The sequence below is a fragment of the Bremia lactucae genome, linkage group LG6 (genome assembly GCF_004359215.1).
Source record: "Bremia lactucae strain SF5 linkage group LG6, whole genome shotgun sequence".
NCBI classification, from domain to species: Eukaryota; Oomycota; class Peronosporomycetes; order Peronosporales; family Peronosporaceae; genus Bremia; species Bremia lactucae.
The window spans coordinates 5,337,488-5,354,026 of record NC_090615.1 but is presented as its reverse complement, the minus strand read 5'-3'; the positions used below and the strand labels follow the sequence as shown (position 1 = coordinate 5,354,026).

The window sequence follows — 16,539 nt, the reverse complement described above, 5'->3', positions numbered from 1 at the left end:
CCAGAGTTCTCACGAAACAGCATTTAAAAACAGAAAAAGTTCAATCCACAATTTTCTTGGATCTTTAGGTCGTGTGAAAAGATCCATCGCTTGAGCTGGCGTAATACCTGTAGCATACGTTCCACGTTAGCATCGGTCGTGGTTGTGCAAATGCTTGGAGTACGTGGACTTCTTCATCAGATGGGATGAAATGCGAAGAACCTATGCTTTTATGCGTGCACTTAGGAGGAGATATTTGGTCTGCAAAGTCGAAACATGATGACGTGCGTATTAAATTCGTGAGCTCGCACGTAAAAAGCGGCGCATTAGTCCCGCTGTACCTTGAAAGTCGCAACATGCCTGATGACTTAATTACAAAAGCTCTAACAGCACCACGATTACAGGAGCTAAGAATTGTGGTTGGGCTCGGTGAATGTCTAAATGATGACAAGAAAGAAACCGATGTTGCAATGACTGGTAGGATGGTTGCAAACTATGGTGATTGACAGCAAGACAAACACATTATTTAAGATTGATTTTGTTTGAATTATCGCGGGACTCTGACGAACAAACGAGACAGAAGAACATGAAGTGAAGTTCTCGATTGAGGAGTGTTGAAAGTTTGACGGTCTTGAGGTGGAGATTTAACTTGCGGCTTGGTGGTGTTCAACTTGATGATTTATATTGCGTGTTAATACGTCGACTACACATCATGTGTGTTGTGTGGACCATGGCATTTCGTACTTAAATTAAAGGACGGATCTTAATCTCATTCACTTAGTCTTTTACTCTTACACCGCGTGCGTGGTTCGCGTTTCCTCTGTGTCTGTCGTAGCGCGACCGAGCGTTCAACACAATCAGTTCGAGCACGACCTCACAAAGAAAATGCACCTCGTGTTTTAAAGAAACGAAAGACTACATCGATATTTCGACCCTTCCTTCGTTGCTCGACGAGCAAGAAAACTTAAGTTTCGCGTGTAGAGACTTCTGAAGCAACGTCATCGCTAGGGTCCATACCAGTATTAAGTAAAATGACTTGGGTGAACCCCTCCAAAAAAACGCTTGGGAATTTGAGGTAACCTTTCGGCAAGATTGTTGTTACGCCGTTGACGATTTTCTAGCGCCACGCGAGGTCAACTAGGGTCGAATGATTCTTCCCACCAATAAAGGAAGGAATGGACGGTTCCTCAACCTTAGCGTGGCATGGAGCCACGATTGTATTTGCAAGTAAAGCACCAAGTGCTAGCTAGGCCTATCTTAGTTTCTTGGCCGATACGCCGCACTTGATTTGTTTTTGGTTTTGCAAAACATAAGCGAAGTTTTCGTTTGAGACGAATGTCAGCCTTATCGACCGAGTCTGTCTGCAACGTACTAACTTGTTTATGGTTTCAAATGTAAAATACCTCAACGTAATTACCATATAATATATTTTTGCCACCAGATCGAGATCTGGTGGCTGCCACGCTTTGATGAGTACATGGACTATGATAGCCACACTCCGTCTGGCGAAAAGGATGAGAGGTCCAACCCAACACGCTTAAGCGTGAAGATGAATCTCGTCGGGCTCCAATCCGTTTTCAGAACGTGGTGTCGTGGATGTTTTGACTGTACTATGCATGACATCGCGCCTATTGACCAACATAGTGACGAGTCCGCTCAGAGAATATCAAGAGCAAGCAATTCTCCGAGAGGAGCAAGCTTGTCGTCGGGCTAAAGCCCTTGCGAACGCAATAGCTCATATTGAACAAATATTAACAATGGAAGAGCGCCTCCGAGAGGTTGCGTGCCAGACTTTGGCAACGTGAATCTTTAAATAAAAGGCAAGACGCCGAGGAGCTCGCAATACGCAACGCTCTCCGTGAGAGGTACCTTACTTCATTGATTATGATGCCACGTCAGTATTTAACACGTCTGCGAACTCAAGTACGTGTCCCCGATTGTAACGGGGCACTACGACTTGTACTGTTTCAGTACAAGTCCACTTCACACTGCTTCAGTTATGAGTGGTGCCTTACGTTAGGTGACGTACACTGTACGTGCAGAGGAAGACTTCTCTTAAGACAAGTAGACTTAAGAGGGTAAAATGAAAACTGTATTAAATATAGTAAGTGTCTCTTGTTCTATCTTTGTAAATGCTGACTTAACTATAACCTAATACTTAACATGTAAATGAATTCTTATCTCTATCTTATTTGTAACTCTCTTTGATTACTCCTACAGCTGATTAGTCTGCGAAATAAATAGATATAATGGCCTATACCTATTTATGGATTCTGTATATTGGGTGACGATAGTGCTGCGCCTTCGGCTGCGGTTCGTGCAGCCGCGGGTGACGCATTGCTATCTTGCGGCAGACGGAACGTCTGCCGTAGTGTCTTCCACTCGCACAACACTAGGTGTTGCGAGTGCACGTGGTGATTCACCAAGTGAATACGACCCTTCTTTGGAGGTCGACTACGAGTGCGAGTCGGATGAAATGGCCGACTCGGGGAGAATGGAACAGTCGCCTGATATCCGTCAGGCGGCTGACTTTGAGCCTTCGAATGAGAGGGCTCATTCTGATAGACGAGTAAACAGTCTATTTGAATGCGACGATGAGGATGATCCCTCATCGCCCGTACGATCTCCCATACGGTCTCCCATACAGTCACCTGCACGTGTCTCTGTGCAAGGTGACGACAGTGGCGTAAGCCATCGTAAGAAAAGTCCTTGTGGTATCCCTGCTTCAGTGGGTACCACTCAGGGGAGTGAAGACAGTAAAATGTCTCATCTCGCCCCTGAAAAGAAGCCGTGGCTTTTGCCAGAAAGGCTCATCAATAGCTTGTCTGGAGAAACTACTCCTCACAATAAATATCCCTTATTTATTGCGACAAAGCTACATGGCCTTGATCCCAGCGCGAAGAACTTTCGCGCTGAGGAAGATTTCTATCTCGATGCTTTTCTAAAGCATCGATGGTTTAGTGGCAATAATAAGCGAGATAAAGTCTCGCTTATGCAAGCTTGGAGTGCGTTCATTCGCAATGTTAAAGACATTGGACGCGAAGCTTGGCGATTCGCCCTAAGTTTGAGAAACGAACTCCAACCGGTGCAAGGTATAAGCAAGCAATTGCCCTTTGTGGAGTTCGCTATAAATAACAGTGTCCACGCCAGTACGGGTGAGACACCGCTTTACATTAACGGACTGCACCATCCTCGGACGCCAGTCTCGTTTCTGAGCAGCCCGAGTCTTAGTGGGCGAGGTCCCCTCACTATGCTCGGTGCGAAAGAGGGACAGTGTTTCGTCAATATGACCATGACCCATGAGGGTATCATCTCAAAGACAGAAACTTGCCCTCGTGACCCTGCCAGTTTAGCAGTGGTCGATAAAACTACGCCTTATGACCGATATCTCAGCGGTGTCATAGGCGCGTTTGATGCTAAAAGCGTGAGCGAGGCTTAACGCTTTGTGGATGAGCGATTAGCCATCACACGTAAAGTCCGTGACACAATGGCAAGCGGACATGACAAGCACAACGAGAAAAAGTACTATTAAGCACTGCTACCCTACCTAAAATTGCAATTTCTTACTGCCTGGAGGTACTACGAAGTTGTTGCCGCGTTTCATTGGGCCCTTACGGTGGTCGAAGAGGTTGGAGACCTAAATTATAGGCTCACCCTACCTCCGTCTATAAAGGCGCACCCCGTATTTTACGTGGGTTGTCTGAAACGGTATGTAGACCTAAATGAGAGCATTTATCCTCATCCGTCTAAGAAGACCGATGGTGACGCTGACAGTGAGTCAAGCGTCGTTCGGGTGAGGGGGGCGGTGAAGGCGAAAAGCTATCGGACCGATTCCTCCCACCACGAACAGGATTTGGAGAGCGAGGGACATCACGCGAGTAACGCGGATCCCTCAGCATCATCCTCTCAAAGAGGTCCAAGAGTCTTCAGGCATTTATAATCCTGACGAGCCTTCGCTCGGACATTAAAAAGATCCGAGGTCAGTCGCGAGACTTGACCCTCGAGATACACAATACGTCGTTCAGCAGCGCTTAACGCCTGTGACTGAACGGACGAATGTCAGACAGCCGCGAATACGTGGGCGACGTCGCCACTCCTATCGGGCGCCGCTTGCACTGAGTGATACGGGTGAGAATCAACGCTTCCTTATTAAAAGGTTGCTTGCCCACCGCTCCGTGGGGCAAAGGTATCAGATTTTCGTCCAATGAAAAGGTTACCCGAAGAATTTTGACTCTTAGGAACCGATCGCTACCCTATGTATAGATGTGCCCGGCTTGGTGGCTGCCTATGAAAAGGAGCACCAGCTGAGGCCTCTTCGCTAGACTCAAATGGACTAGCAGAAGTAGCGTTGTGAGAAGAAACAGGGGGTACAGTACCGCCCATTATCTCGTTCACACGCAAGCGAAGGAAATTAATTCGTTGCGACCGCTGCTTCAACGCATCAGAATGCGGCGCAAGAATTCCGCCTTGTATTGGTCGGGCGTTTCATTTGAACGCAACACGACCGGGACCGGGAAAATACGCCCAAGCGTTTTATGCGCATCTAGAAGAGCGCGCTCTAGGAGCGACGCTCTTGACCCGTTTAAACGAGGCCATTTAGATGGAGGAGGCATCTTTGGTATGCCACCCGTCACATAGCCACGTTCAAAACAAATGGCTTGTGACACCGACTGAGCACGTTCACGTGTCGTCGGCGGAGCTTTAGGCTCCAAATCCTCTTTGTCAGAACTATTATGGATTATGGTCTGAGCATAAGGCGTTGTGGTTTTACTCAACGGAGAAGCGGCTGCGCCTTTATGGGCAGCGCTCTCATTACCTGTCGCTGCGCTATCCAGCGTAGACACGAGACAGCATTCGTAAATGTTGCTGTCTCCATGTTGTGAGCCATGAGATAAGTTTGGATGGGCAATAATGCGCCATCATCCTTCCTCATGAGCTCGTTGTTCGCATCACTACTATGAGGTGACGGCAACGGTGTCGACTTCTTGTAGTCGAGAACGAGCGACGGATCAGCATTCTCACTGACAAAGTGGGATGGATCCTTTAGCCCCGTTAATGCGACAGCAGCAATAGCTGTCGGCGTTTCGACATAGGCATTGGACGCGGCCAGCACGACAACGCGACGCGTGCGTTTGATGCGAGGTTGAGTGGGCGTCTTCGCACGACCCACCAACAATGGCCCTTTTAGGTGGCATCTTTGGCGCCGTGTATGGAAATTCGTGCGCTTCAGTGATTGAGTGAACTAGCGGCGCGTAAAGCTGCTCGCAGTTCCTCTCTCCTCTTTGAAGAATTTAAAATGTAATTTCGTTTTAAGGAGGGGATGGTGTAACGGGCTAAAGTTGCCCTAATGTTACACAGTCCCCGTGAAGTACACTTGGTGTACTTAAGGGGATGGTTAATTACTTTATGATATTTAATTAGACCCAGCACTCGGGTGTGGTGCTCACTTATGACCAACTCTTGTGCATGTGATGCACATGGGTGCATTCACATTAGGAGGACGGCTAGCGTCATCCGTTACGCGAGGTATCTAGAAAGATACGCTCGCAATACATATAAGTGTTATCTACAGAGATGACATTTTGATTGGTAAAAAAATAGGTATTTATATGTAATACGATTAAATATAAATCAGTCTGAAATTTACTACCTACTTGGTAAGTGCGCACGAGGAGACGGATTACCGCTCCCGTGACGTCACTTCACCAGAGTTCTTAGTGTGTTGGGTGAGGTCGCTTGCGCGCCCACCACAACTACCTCACTGCACGCAAGAGAAGCAGGTGCAAACCGCTTCCTCGCTGTGCTAGGGTGTGTGCTTAAGTAGAGCGTGGCCGCATTACGACGTGCCCGCCTACATCCAAACAGTGGTGTTCCTTTTATGCTATAATAACACTTAAAGGTACTCTTGCCAATTCTAATAAAAAAGGCATCTGGACCCATAATGTGGATTGTAAACCTTAACGGTGTAACAACCGAAGTGTATGACCTCCCCCATCAGACTGCTGATGCCGAATGTCGGCATTTCCCTTCATTCCTTCTTCGATGTTTGGGGCTTAACAGCTAACTTTGCGGTTGTGTTTTGCATACTTTTGCCTTATGACATCATTTCGTGAGTCACCGACTCTCAATTCCTTCCTCGACTGCCTATTATTTATAAACTACATAACATTTGGTGCGCCGCCTGCTTCTATAACTGTTCTAGACAACTTAATGTAGGTAATGGCTCCTTGTCATTAATTCCTTTACACTTTTCAAGGTCAAATTTTCACAAATTAAATCGGTTTATCATCAGCCTTCAATTACCTCTCATATTTTATGTAAATCTAATTTCCTGAAATAATTTGTAGACCGATTACAGCAATTCTATTTAAGAATATTGTAAAATTATCCAATCGATAAACGCTCAATACAATCGTCTGACTTATGGAATTTTGTCGTGTCCATTCATCCCAAAAAAACAGTTATGGCGGAAGTCGTACAGGAACAGCAGTCAACGTCATCGAAAGAGGCATCAATCTCTTGTAGTCCACTCAAATCTAACGATGCCAAGCATGAGCGTCGTATAGGCGAAGCTCCCATTAAAAAAGAGTGCGTAGCTCGTTTGCCATGAGTAAATGTTTGCCACTAATAGATAGTTACAGATTCTTAAAACCCAAGCCTGCCCAAAAGCCTATTGTGATCGAGATTGAATCAAACAAAGAGCATCAAGCTTTAAATCGCGAAGATAGCAAAAAGAAACGTGGAACTTTCAAGAAGCGCCCAATTGATGCGGAAACAGACCCCGCTGACATGTTGTGCCGTTCCGTAGCCTCAGGCGAAGGTTGCAACTTTGGGGATAGCTGCAAATTTAGCCACAATATTGAAGACTACCTAAAGCGAAAACCGAAGGATTTAGGCGAGCGTTGTCCCGTATTTGATGCCGTGGGATACTGTCGCTACGGTTTAGCTTGTCGATTTGCTAAAGCTCATAGTGAGCTAGTCGATGGTACGTATCGTAATGTAAAGCGTGAAGGGTACGTGGAGACATCAGGTCAAGATTTAAGGGATGAAGTGAATGATTTAAGCCATGAATTACGTGTAAAACTTCGCAAAGATACGTACGATTTTCAATCCAAACAGCAAATGAAAAATGGAAAAAAGCACAAAAAACATCATTCGCAAAAGAACGAACGCAAGAATCTTACGGCAAACGATATTGATGAAACAGTGCAGTCCTCAGAAGCATTAACGAAAGGACCAATCGAGTCTCGTAAAGCATCCGAGTGTTGTTCCAATCAAGTTCAATGGAAAGAGCCTGCGGCTGAAAGCCCTCTATTAGCTGAGCGCAAGCCGATTGACTTTAAACGTAAAATTTACATTGCACCGCTAACTACCGTGGGCAATTTGCCCTTTCGTCGATTGCTTAAGCAAACTGGTGCTGACATCACGTGCGGTGAAATGGCAATGGCAACGAATCTTCTTAAAGCTCAGCAGTCTGAATGGGCCTTATTACGGCGTCATACGAGTGAAGATGTCTTTGGCGTTCAAATTGCTGGATCCTTTAGTGATCAAATTGCCCGCGTGTGTGAACTTTTAGCTCGAGAAACGGACATTGACTTTGTCGATATTAATATGGGCTGCCCTATTGATATTGTATGTCGAGCAGGGGCTGGATCAGCTTTAATGACGCGACCTCCACGGTTATTAGAGGTCGTTTCGGGGGCATTAACGGGACTCGAATTGGGGACGCGGATGCGAACTGGTGGCATCGTTCACGCCCCAGGCCTTACTGTTAAACTACGCTCTGGTTGGAGCGAGAAACAGCCAACTGCTCACAAATTAGTCCCAAAACTCCAAGCTGTTCGCGCGTCGCTAGCGTACGTGAATGCAGCGGTAGTGACTGCGGATTTTAAGCTGCACGCTACACAGTCAATTGACGCAATAACCGTGCACGGTCGCTCTCGGTTACAGCGCTATACTAAGAACGCGGATTGGGACTACATTTATCAATGTAGTGATGCTCAGATGGACCCATTAGACGACAAAGTAGTCGCTCACATTCCATTTGTAGGTGGTGGTGATGTCTTGTCTTTTGAGGAATATCACGAGCATTTGCAAAATGGCAAGTTGGATACGTGCATGTTGGCGCGTGGGGCTCTCATTAAGCCATGGTTGCCGACAGAAATCAAGGAACGTCGGCACTGGGATATCTCGGCTTCGGAGCGTTTGGACTTGCTAAAGGACTTTGTTCGATTCGGTCTTGAACACTGGGGATCCGATCAAAAGGGCGTGAATCGTACGCGTCGGTATTTGCTTGAATGGCAGTCTTTCCTTTGTCGCTACATTCCCGTTGGCTTGCTGGAGACTCTCCCTCAACGTATAAATGATCGCCCGTCCCTCTACTATGGACGCAATGATCTTGAGACATTGATGGCAAGTGATCAGGCAGTAGATTGGATTAAAATTTCCGAAATGCTGCTGGGAAAAGTACCTGACGGGTTCCAGTTTGTACCAAAGCACCGCGCGAATGCGTACCAGACAGCATAAATGTTTTTTTTTTTATACTTTATTGAAAATAAGATACATAGATTTTTTATGGAAGGAATTTTATCAAGCGATTGTAAATATAGAAGGAATCGACATCTGATCGAATTTTTATTCCGAAAGCGTACCCACCCATACTTTTGAAAGCTAGAGGAATATTTAAAACATGAGCATCACCTAGTACGGATTTGTGAGTAAGGCATTGGTAATATGCGCGTAAAACTTGTATCTGTTTGCATACCCCAGCGAGAATTCGAGTGGAATTTTGCCCGGCTCGATGTACGCATTCAATTCGAAATGCCCTGATGCTAATAGAGCTCCGCCACTCTATTAAGATTGACGTCCGTAGCTGCCATGAAGCCATGTTGACGAGAAGGTCCCGCAATTCAAGACTCGGCACTCGCAGTTCGTTGCTCGCAGTGCGAAATTGCAACGGACAAAGCGTCTCCAGCTTTAGACTCGCATGCCAACCCACTCACTGCAATCTTTTGACACATGGTTGAAGCCAAATCCAGCGGAACGCATATTACGCTCCTCGACACCTGTCCATAAATTTTCACGAATCGTTGAAATAGTTAGTTCTGTCCGCTGCATGAAGGTCTGAAGGCAGGTGGCGCGGCGCCTGCGAAATGCCATTCAATGACAAAGTAGCTAGTGATCATAATTGATTGTACAATTTCAAACTAATCTGCAAACAATTGCCAGTCGATGATTTAGGTGCAGCTTGCATTCTTTATGATGTTTGGTCTTGCACAGGCGGGCTGATTATCAGCATGTTATTTTAAAGAGACAGCAAAGCAAGTCATCGCTCATATTTCTCGTTGCTAATAACTGGCCTATTGATCAGACAATACTATTGAGCCGAGCAAAACCGCTTCGGCTGCTTGCCAATCACGTCGAATGGATTTGTACTGCCCCCTTTGCTGATCTTGTTGGCACTGTTGCCGCGTTTCAAGTCGGAGAGTTGACAACGTACGGAATGTCTACTCAAAGCACATAAAATACGGTCGTGTTGAGTGCATCCGTCAGTGGGAGAGGCGACGTTGTATCGCCTGGCATTTGGTACTACTGCGTTCGGCATAAGGTGCCATGCCTATTTTATGCGATTGGAACATGAAAAGTGTATTTGAAAAACGTCAAAGTGTACTATGCGGCGACGAGGCGATCTAAGTGAGTAACGCTAAAGCTGTAGTAGCAACGAAGTCTTAAAAAAACGTTGTGCCGCAATCGCAATCAATCTCGAACGATGACGAAGCATTTAATCAACAAATTACCAATTGCATACTGCGGTCAAGGCAACTGGTAAAGCTATGTACAGACCCCAGCAGCAACAAACATGCCCGAAGGTCATGTATATGATCATGACGCATTAAATGCCCAAGGATGGAAATTGCCCCTTCTGGCCAGCTGTCGACCTGCAGCGTGGGGCTCAGATTTATCGTAACAGAGAGGGCACATTTTCTAAAAACGAAACAACGCGCTAGAAAAAAAGAGTACAGATGCTTGAAGCCCGATGAGGGAATAATCTTCATGAACGAAGCTTACTTAACTAATTGGCAAGATCATCAAGTGATTTGGCAAAAGTTCGGTCTGCCGATCGGTGGGAAGCTTGAATTCATATGATGATGCCGCAACTAGAAGGAACCTTTTCAAAACTGTTTCTTTAGAATTTGTTGTCAAATGTTGCAAATTTGTCGAGGAACCTTATTCTTATCATGGGTCTCTCTGTAGTAAATTCGTAGAAATATTTGCAACTTACAATCCACAAAGCGAAACGATTATCCGGACCCAACGAATTCGTGGCTCGTTTAAGTGATACAGAATGCTGTGATATACAAACTACCGGCCTGTCAATCCGGCTCTGACTACGTTGAGCACTTTTGCGTCACATTGTTCAAGGTCGACGATGAAAATCGGGTTGAATTTACTTTTAAGAACCCAGGAGGCAAGCTGGTATAGACTTAGACTTGCAATTACTCGAGAATAAGGTCCTTCTTACAAAAATGTCTCGAAGCATAATAGCATCAAGCAAGACGCCCAAAATGGCCCAGACGGTAAGTAGGAAAACAATGCTCGTCTATGCCGTCGGCCCCCCCCCCCGACCCGTCCTTCGCTACACCATGTCTGATACCTGCATACAGACCGTTGGCTAAGTATCTAGTGTCATTTACGAGTTTGACTGGCTACCTTGCTTAAAGCTCAAATATTTTGGCTCTCTGCACGAAAAGTCAGGTAAAGGCTTGGATACGTAGCCCAACAACCCGACTACAGCACAAACACACACACACGTGCGCGGAAAAGAGCAGGGGCGTTCAACCTCACCCGATTTTTCCCTCTTCCCTCCCTCACAATTCCACTTGCTGACTCTTGCGCTTCGGTCTTTTGCTCCTACGACATTCTTCGTCGTTTGACTCCATTTTGTCAAAAACGTCTGGAGTGACGATGGCTGGACGTACTGAACCAGCAGCGGCACCCGTAACGAATAATGGGCTTAACTGTATCAAGTGTGGCCGCGACGTGTCCGAGGCCGATGCCTTTTGCATCTACTGTGGCACCAAGGTGAGCGAATCGCTCTCACAGCGAAAAACAACCGTCTCCCCTGACGAGCAGCCGGAACCAAAGCCCGAGCCCAAGCCAGCCACGTCTCCGACGCCTTCTGCAGCCCCTAAACAAGCTCCGTCCACACCAGACACCGTAAAACCTGAGCTTAAACCCGCGAGCAAGCAGACAAATGTCAAACAACCGGTTGCGAAGCCCGCGACCGTTTCTCGAACTGTTACCCGACCGCCTGTAAGCAATGAATCAGGAGCATCACCCAACGGCTCGTTGGGTATTAGTAAACCGGCGCCGGTACAAACCGCCACGCCGTTGCCAGCCCCTGAGCGTCGTTCGCAGCCTGTTGGTCCGCCCGTGTCGTCCCCCGCTGCCCCACGCTCCCTCGGTGACAGCCGCTTGAACGATTCCAGAGGTCGTAGTTCTTTAGACAGCATGCCTTCTGACGTCGCGGGTCTTGAAAAGCTCTGGGTGCCCGACAACTTTAGTAACGAATGCATGGATTGCAAAGCCACATTTGGGTTTCCAAAGCCACGTCGTCATCATTGTCGAGTCTGTGGTTTGCTCTTTTGTCGTCCGTGTGTGAATCACAAGATCCAAGTACCGGCTTCGTTTGGGTATGGCAATGCCCAGCAACGCTGTTGTCGTAATTGTATCACGGCGCTACAAATGAAAGCCATTACAACACCCGCAGATGTCTTTGCCCAGCGTCGTGGCCCTGCCAATCGTCCTGTTTCGGGTCAAGAGAGTTACGATGTCTTGGGTGTGTCGAAAGATGCAACACCCGAAGAAATTGCGGCGCAATATAAAATCAAGTCCCGGTCCATGGATCCTACCAAAGTCGAAGATCAAGAAACCCTTGAACGCATCAATGATGCGTATCGAAACTTGCAAGATCCAATGGCTCGTAGTCGAAATGATTCCGAACGAGCTCGTGATTCGTCTCAAATTCCAAGTGATCCGACGAGCCACTTTGTGTCGGAAACAGCTCGAAGTGACCAAACCGAGTGTCAAGTGTGCTTTCGTCCTTTTAAACTCGGCCGTCGGCAGCACCATTGTCGACGATGTACTCGTAGTGTCTGTAATCAATGCAGCGTTGAGTCAAAACCCATTCCGGAGCTTGGATTTCCAATGCCTGTGCGTCATTGTACGTCATGTAATGAAAATCCACCCAAATTTATCAAACCCGTCATGGATCCGGTGGCCAAACCCCCTGCGGGTTTTGAATACTTGACAAAACTTGATATTCTTGTGAATGTGAAAGCCAAAGGCAATGGGACAACGCCGGATACCGAAACGTACATGGTCAAAACATACTGTGAACCAAACAAAGCTGCAGCTAAAGCGGCTTCTCATGAAGTCACCGAGTCGGACCTTGCGGTTACGCACGAGTACCAGATACTCGAAGAACGCAGTATGGCTGACTTTGAGTGGCTTTTTGTAAAACTTGGCGAACTGACGAATCCCAAGGCGTTGCCATTTTTTCCGGAAAAGCGAACACCGCGAAACGAGCGGGAAAAAGTGCTTCAGACGTTCTTGTACGGCTGTATGCTGCACCCGTTACTGCGTGATGCAGACTGTTTGAAAGCTTTCTTGGCGGTTCCGATCGGTCAGCTTCATCACTTTCAAAAGAGTGGCCAAAAAACCATGTATAACACGGACGAGTACAACACATTGATCAAGTCGCTTCGTTTAGAGCTCGAGAAAGCACAGATTCGTACAAAAGTCAATGCTCTTGTTGACCGTCAAAAACAACAGAAACAGCGTTTAACACAGCAAATTGCGCGTGCGGAAGAGCAGCGTAAACGCGAAGCTGCACAGAACATTCGACGAGAACAAGCAACGTATCGTTTCAAGGCCTTGGAGGCTCGAAAAGAGACACAAACGGACCGCATGGAGCGAGAAAAAGAACGTTATGAAAAGCAGTCGAGTACGACACATATTCTCTTCTTTGACGTCGTGCGTGATCAGTCTGTTCGTAATACGGAAGAAGACACGCGTATTAAAGAAAAGGTTGAATTTACGAAATCCAAGGATAGTTTTCAGCAAGACACGACGCAGTGGAATAGCGATATGGCGCAGTGGTCGAAACATCGTGCTGATTGGTCGGAGGCCCACAATCCGGCAGTGTCGAAAGACATTGCCAACGACTTTATTGTGCATTCGTATGGGATTTTCCACTCTGCAAAAGACGAGAAAAACAAGGTTCCTTCGGAGCTTGTGGAGCTTCATGCACAATTTATTAAGATTCAAGAAAAAGAACCGGAATTGCTCGAAGAGGAAGGAAATTTAGTCGACGAAGAGTGGATGAAGTTGGCCAAAGAGCGCGAACATTGGACAAGTAGCCGTGCGAATATGAAACGGGAAGATGAAATGTGCCGTGATGAAGACGCACGGTACACCCAGGAACACGACTACGTGCGTCTCGAAGCGGAAGCCCGTCAAAAAAAAGTCAAGACCATTGAAGCCGACTTGTTGGCGCTCAAGACGGAGATCAATGCCCGTACCCGTTCAATTGCTCAGCGTCGGTCGCGCCACGAAGGGCTTGATGAAGAGTATGAAAAAGAATGGCGTGTGCTGCAGACCAAGCGCTTTAGCACGACAAAAGCGCGTTTGAGTGAGCACGATGCTCGTATTACGCGTGGCAAGAAGCGCACAGACGTGTTTAGCGATCAATTGGATCGCCAGACCAAGTCGCAACGCATGCTTTTGTTTAAACGTGCGGCATTGACCGATGAGCGCAAAGCTGATTGCACGCTGTTTGATGAGCACTGTGAAGACTGCAAAAACACGCTAGACGAAGCCCGGAATGCTTTGGTTATTACTCCCGAGTACGTGGCACGTCTGGAGGCCGACATGAAAGTCCGTGCCAGTGAGTTACAAGCCGTGAAGGAAAGCAACAAACGTATTCCACAAGAAGGGAGTGATACTGAAGTTGACGAGCGCGATGAGTTTATGAATGAAGTCCGTCGTCGTCGTGCACAGTTCCAGAAAGAGCTTGACGACCAAGCAGTTCAGCTGGAGACTGAAAACAAACTCTGCACGTCTTTGCTTGAGCGTATGAATCAGCACATTAAGAATCTTGAAGAGGAAGTGAAGAATGCGGCGCAGGAAGAGTCAATGATTGACGAATTCCATAAACTCATAAAAACCGAGACAAAGCTTTTGGCAAATGAAGAAACGATGCGAGAAGAAAAGAAACGTTTGATTACAGAGCTTATGAACAGTGCTGGAAATTGGGTGTTAGACTCGTTACATGATCACTCGAATCGTAAAAAGGTCGAAGCAAATCGTCTCGTTAACCAAGCTGTGCGTGCTGCTGATCTCCAGAAACTTGTCCAGCATTTTACGCACCGTGTGATTGATCAAGAAGAGCGTATTATGCGTCAAAAGCAGCGCATTTTGAATGGAGAACACAAGGTTGAGATGCTCAAGTCTTCTGAAAATTGGTACCAATACGTCACTGGACACGCAGCTGATCTTGGGAAGAAAGACTTGAAAATTCTTGAGGCTGGACGGAATGAGCGTGCCGAAGACCTTAAGGAATCGTCGCGTCTTCAAAAGGACGACGAACTTGACATTAAGGGTGTAGTCAAGGAATTGAGTTTAAGTCGTAAATGTGCCAAGGAGAAGGTCGAGAAGCGAGAAGTGTGGGCTAAGGTTGAGGACGTCTACAGTGTCTCGAAGCAACAAGAGAAGGATGAAGATATGATGATGACGTCTCAAATTCGAAGTCTTTTGCTTCAATTGGCGGAAGCCTTTGAGATGTTGACAAATCGTCTCTTAGAGGAAGACGAGAGTCTTCAGCACGCTTCGACTCAACTAGAAGGTGAAATTGAATCGATTCATGCTTTCATGGAACGAATGGAAAGCGAAGAGAGTGCCTTGTGTGCTACGGAAAAGACCTCGCTAGCCAAAGAATCGCAAGTCCGTCGTTCAGAAGCTGATTTAATTGAGCAGCGTGCCCGTGCTTTAATTGATAACTACAAACAAATGCAGGCTGAACACATGAAGTATCCTGCTGAGCTTAGCAAGATTAAGGAACGTCGTTCGGATCGTGCAAAACCTATTCAACCACGGGAAGCCGAGCTCGAAGCAGCGAAGAAACTAATTAAAAACCGCAATTATTACGACCGGAAGGCGTGTGGCGAGTTTGCAAAGCGCTTTAAGGTAGACCACGAGATGAAAGAAGTGCGGGATGTGTTTGATTGGCTCAAGCTTGTGATTGAGCGTGATATTAAACACATGGAAAAGTGGCTCGACTTGAGCCGTAAAGAGCGAAAAGAGATTGAAAACTTAAAAGTCAAGGGCATGGAAATCAATTGGGATGAAGATACTTTGGAACGGATTCCAGCTCTCAAGGAGATTCAGCGTAAAATTGCTCGTCCAAGTGGTTCGTCGTCAAACCACCGAGGTGGAAACAGTGACGCCAAGATGGTGGATGGAGTGCATCCCTCCGAACAATGGATTGTCGAGCTCTTGAAGTTTAAAAAGAAAATTGCACAGATTGATACGAGGTTATTAAGTGACATTCGAGGAACGATGGACTCGGCTGTAACGGAAGAAGACATGGTGAATGCGAATTTAAAAAAAATGAAGATTGACAAGGAGTATGTGCTTAATAGCATTCGTTTTATTGATCAAGAGGAGGCAAAGGCAATTCGTAGCACGGGTAAAGGTGGCGTGCCTGGTCGTCACAGCCCTAGCTCCGAGAGTGGCAGCTTCATTAGTGTGGATGAACAGGCGACGCCAAAAGCTCGCACACAATCCCCGCACATGACGCGTACCATGTCACCGTCTCCGGCTCGAACGAGTTCTCCAGCCCCAGGACGGACGGCGTCATCTCACGTGGCACGAACAATGCCTCCATCTCCAGCACGAACAATGTCGCCGTCTCCAGCACGTCCTACTACGGTGGCATCCCCTTTATCTTCATCAAGATCGGCATTCTCCAAGTCGACTACAGCACCTTTGCAACCACGTGCGATTGAAAAGCCACGTTCCGAAGAGTTTTAAATTAAAAAGAACTCGACGAACGGGAGAAGGTGAGCTAGCGGCTTGGTTGTGTCCTCGGACGTCGGTATCTATGGGAAACACAAGCCACTCGCATGTTTTTATGCTTTGAACGATTGAAGCTAGAATGTTTTTTTGAATAACTGCAGCGACTACTTTACTAAAGCAGTATTGAATCAATGAGAGCGCATTTAGGAACTTGAATTGATAGCAATAAGAAGTAATCATCCAGGCGTACGTATGCAGTAAGTAATATTGGTCCAATGATGTGATAAAAGTACCCTCGTAACCCTTTTGACATGCTGTAGTCGACTCGTCGTTGACATGAAATTAATCTTCTATCAATACGTGTGTATTAATGCGCTTAAAGCAATGCTGCGTGTTCTTCGATTTATTCTGGTCTAGTAGTAATCACGAGCCCCCACACTACACCTCAAGTAGGAATAACTAGCTCACTCAACGAGCTCATTG

At 46.7% G+C, this 16,539-nt stretch overlaps 3 protein-coding genes across 3 annotated transcripts; all 3 read left to right on the top strand.

The window, feature by feature from the left end:
- Positions 1-185: 185 nt before the first annotated feature.
- CCR75_000332 (uncharacterized protein) lies at positions 186-485 on the top strand (the record flags this gene model as incomplete). Its single annotated transcript, XM_067958440.1, has 1 exon — positions 186-485. The coding sequence occupies one exon, from the start codon at positions 186-188 to the stop codon at positions 483-485; it is 300 nt and encodes a 99-aa protein (XP_067818153.1).
- A 5,957-nt stretch (positions 486-6,442) lies between these two features.
- On the top strand, positions 6,443-8,731 carry CCR75_000331 (uncharacterized protein; the record flags this gene model as incomplete). Its single annotated transcript, XM_067958439.1, has 2 exons — positions 6,443-6,567; positions 6,621-8,731. The coding sequence occupies 2 exons, from the start codon at positions 6,443-6,445 to the stop codon at positions 8,503-8,505; spliced, it is 2,010 nt and encodes a 669-aa protein (XP_067818449.1). The 3' UTR covers positions 8,506-8,731.
- A 2,213-nt stretch (positions 8,732-10,944) lies between these two features.
- Positions 10,945-16,071, top strand: CCR75_000330 (uncharacterized protein; the record flags this gene model as incomplete). The annotated part of the gene is made up of 2 exons (XM_067958438.1): positions 10,945-11,144; positions 13,674-16,071. The coding sequence occupies 2 exons, from the start codon at positions 10,945-10,947 to the stop codon at positions 16,069-16,071; spliced, it is 2,598 nt and encodes an 865-aa protein (XP_067818450.1).
- Between the last annotated feature and the right edge of the window lie 468 nt (positions 16,072-16,539).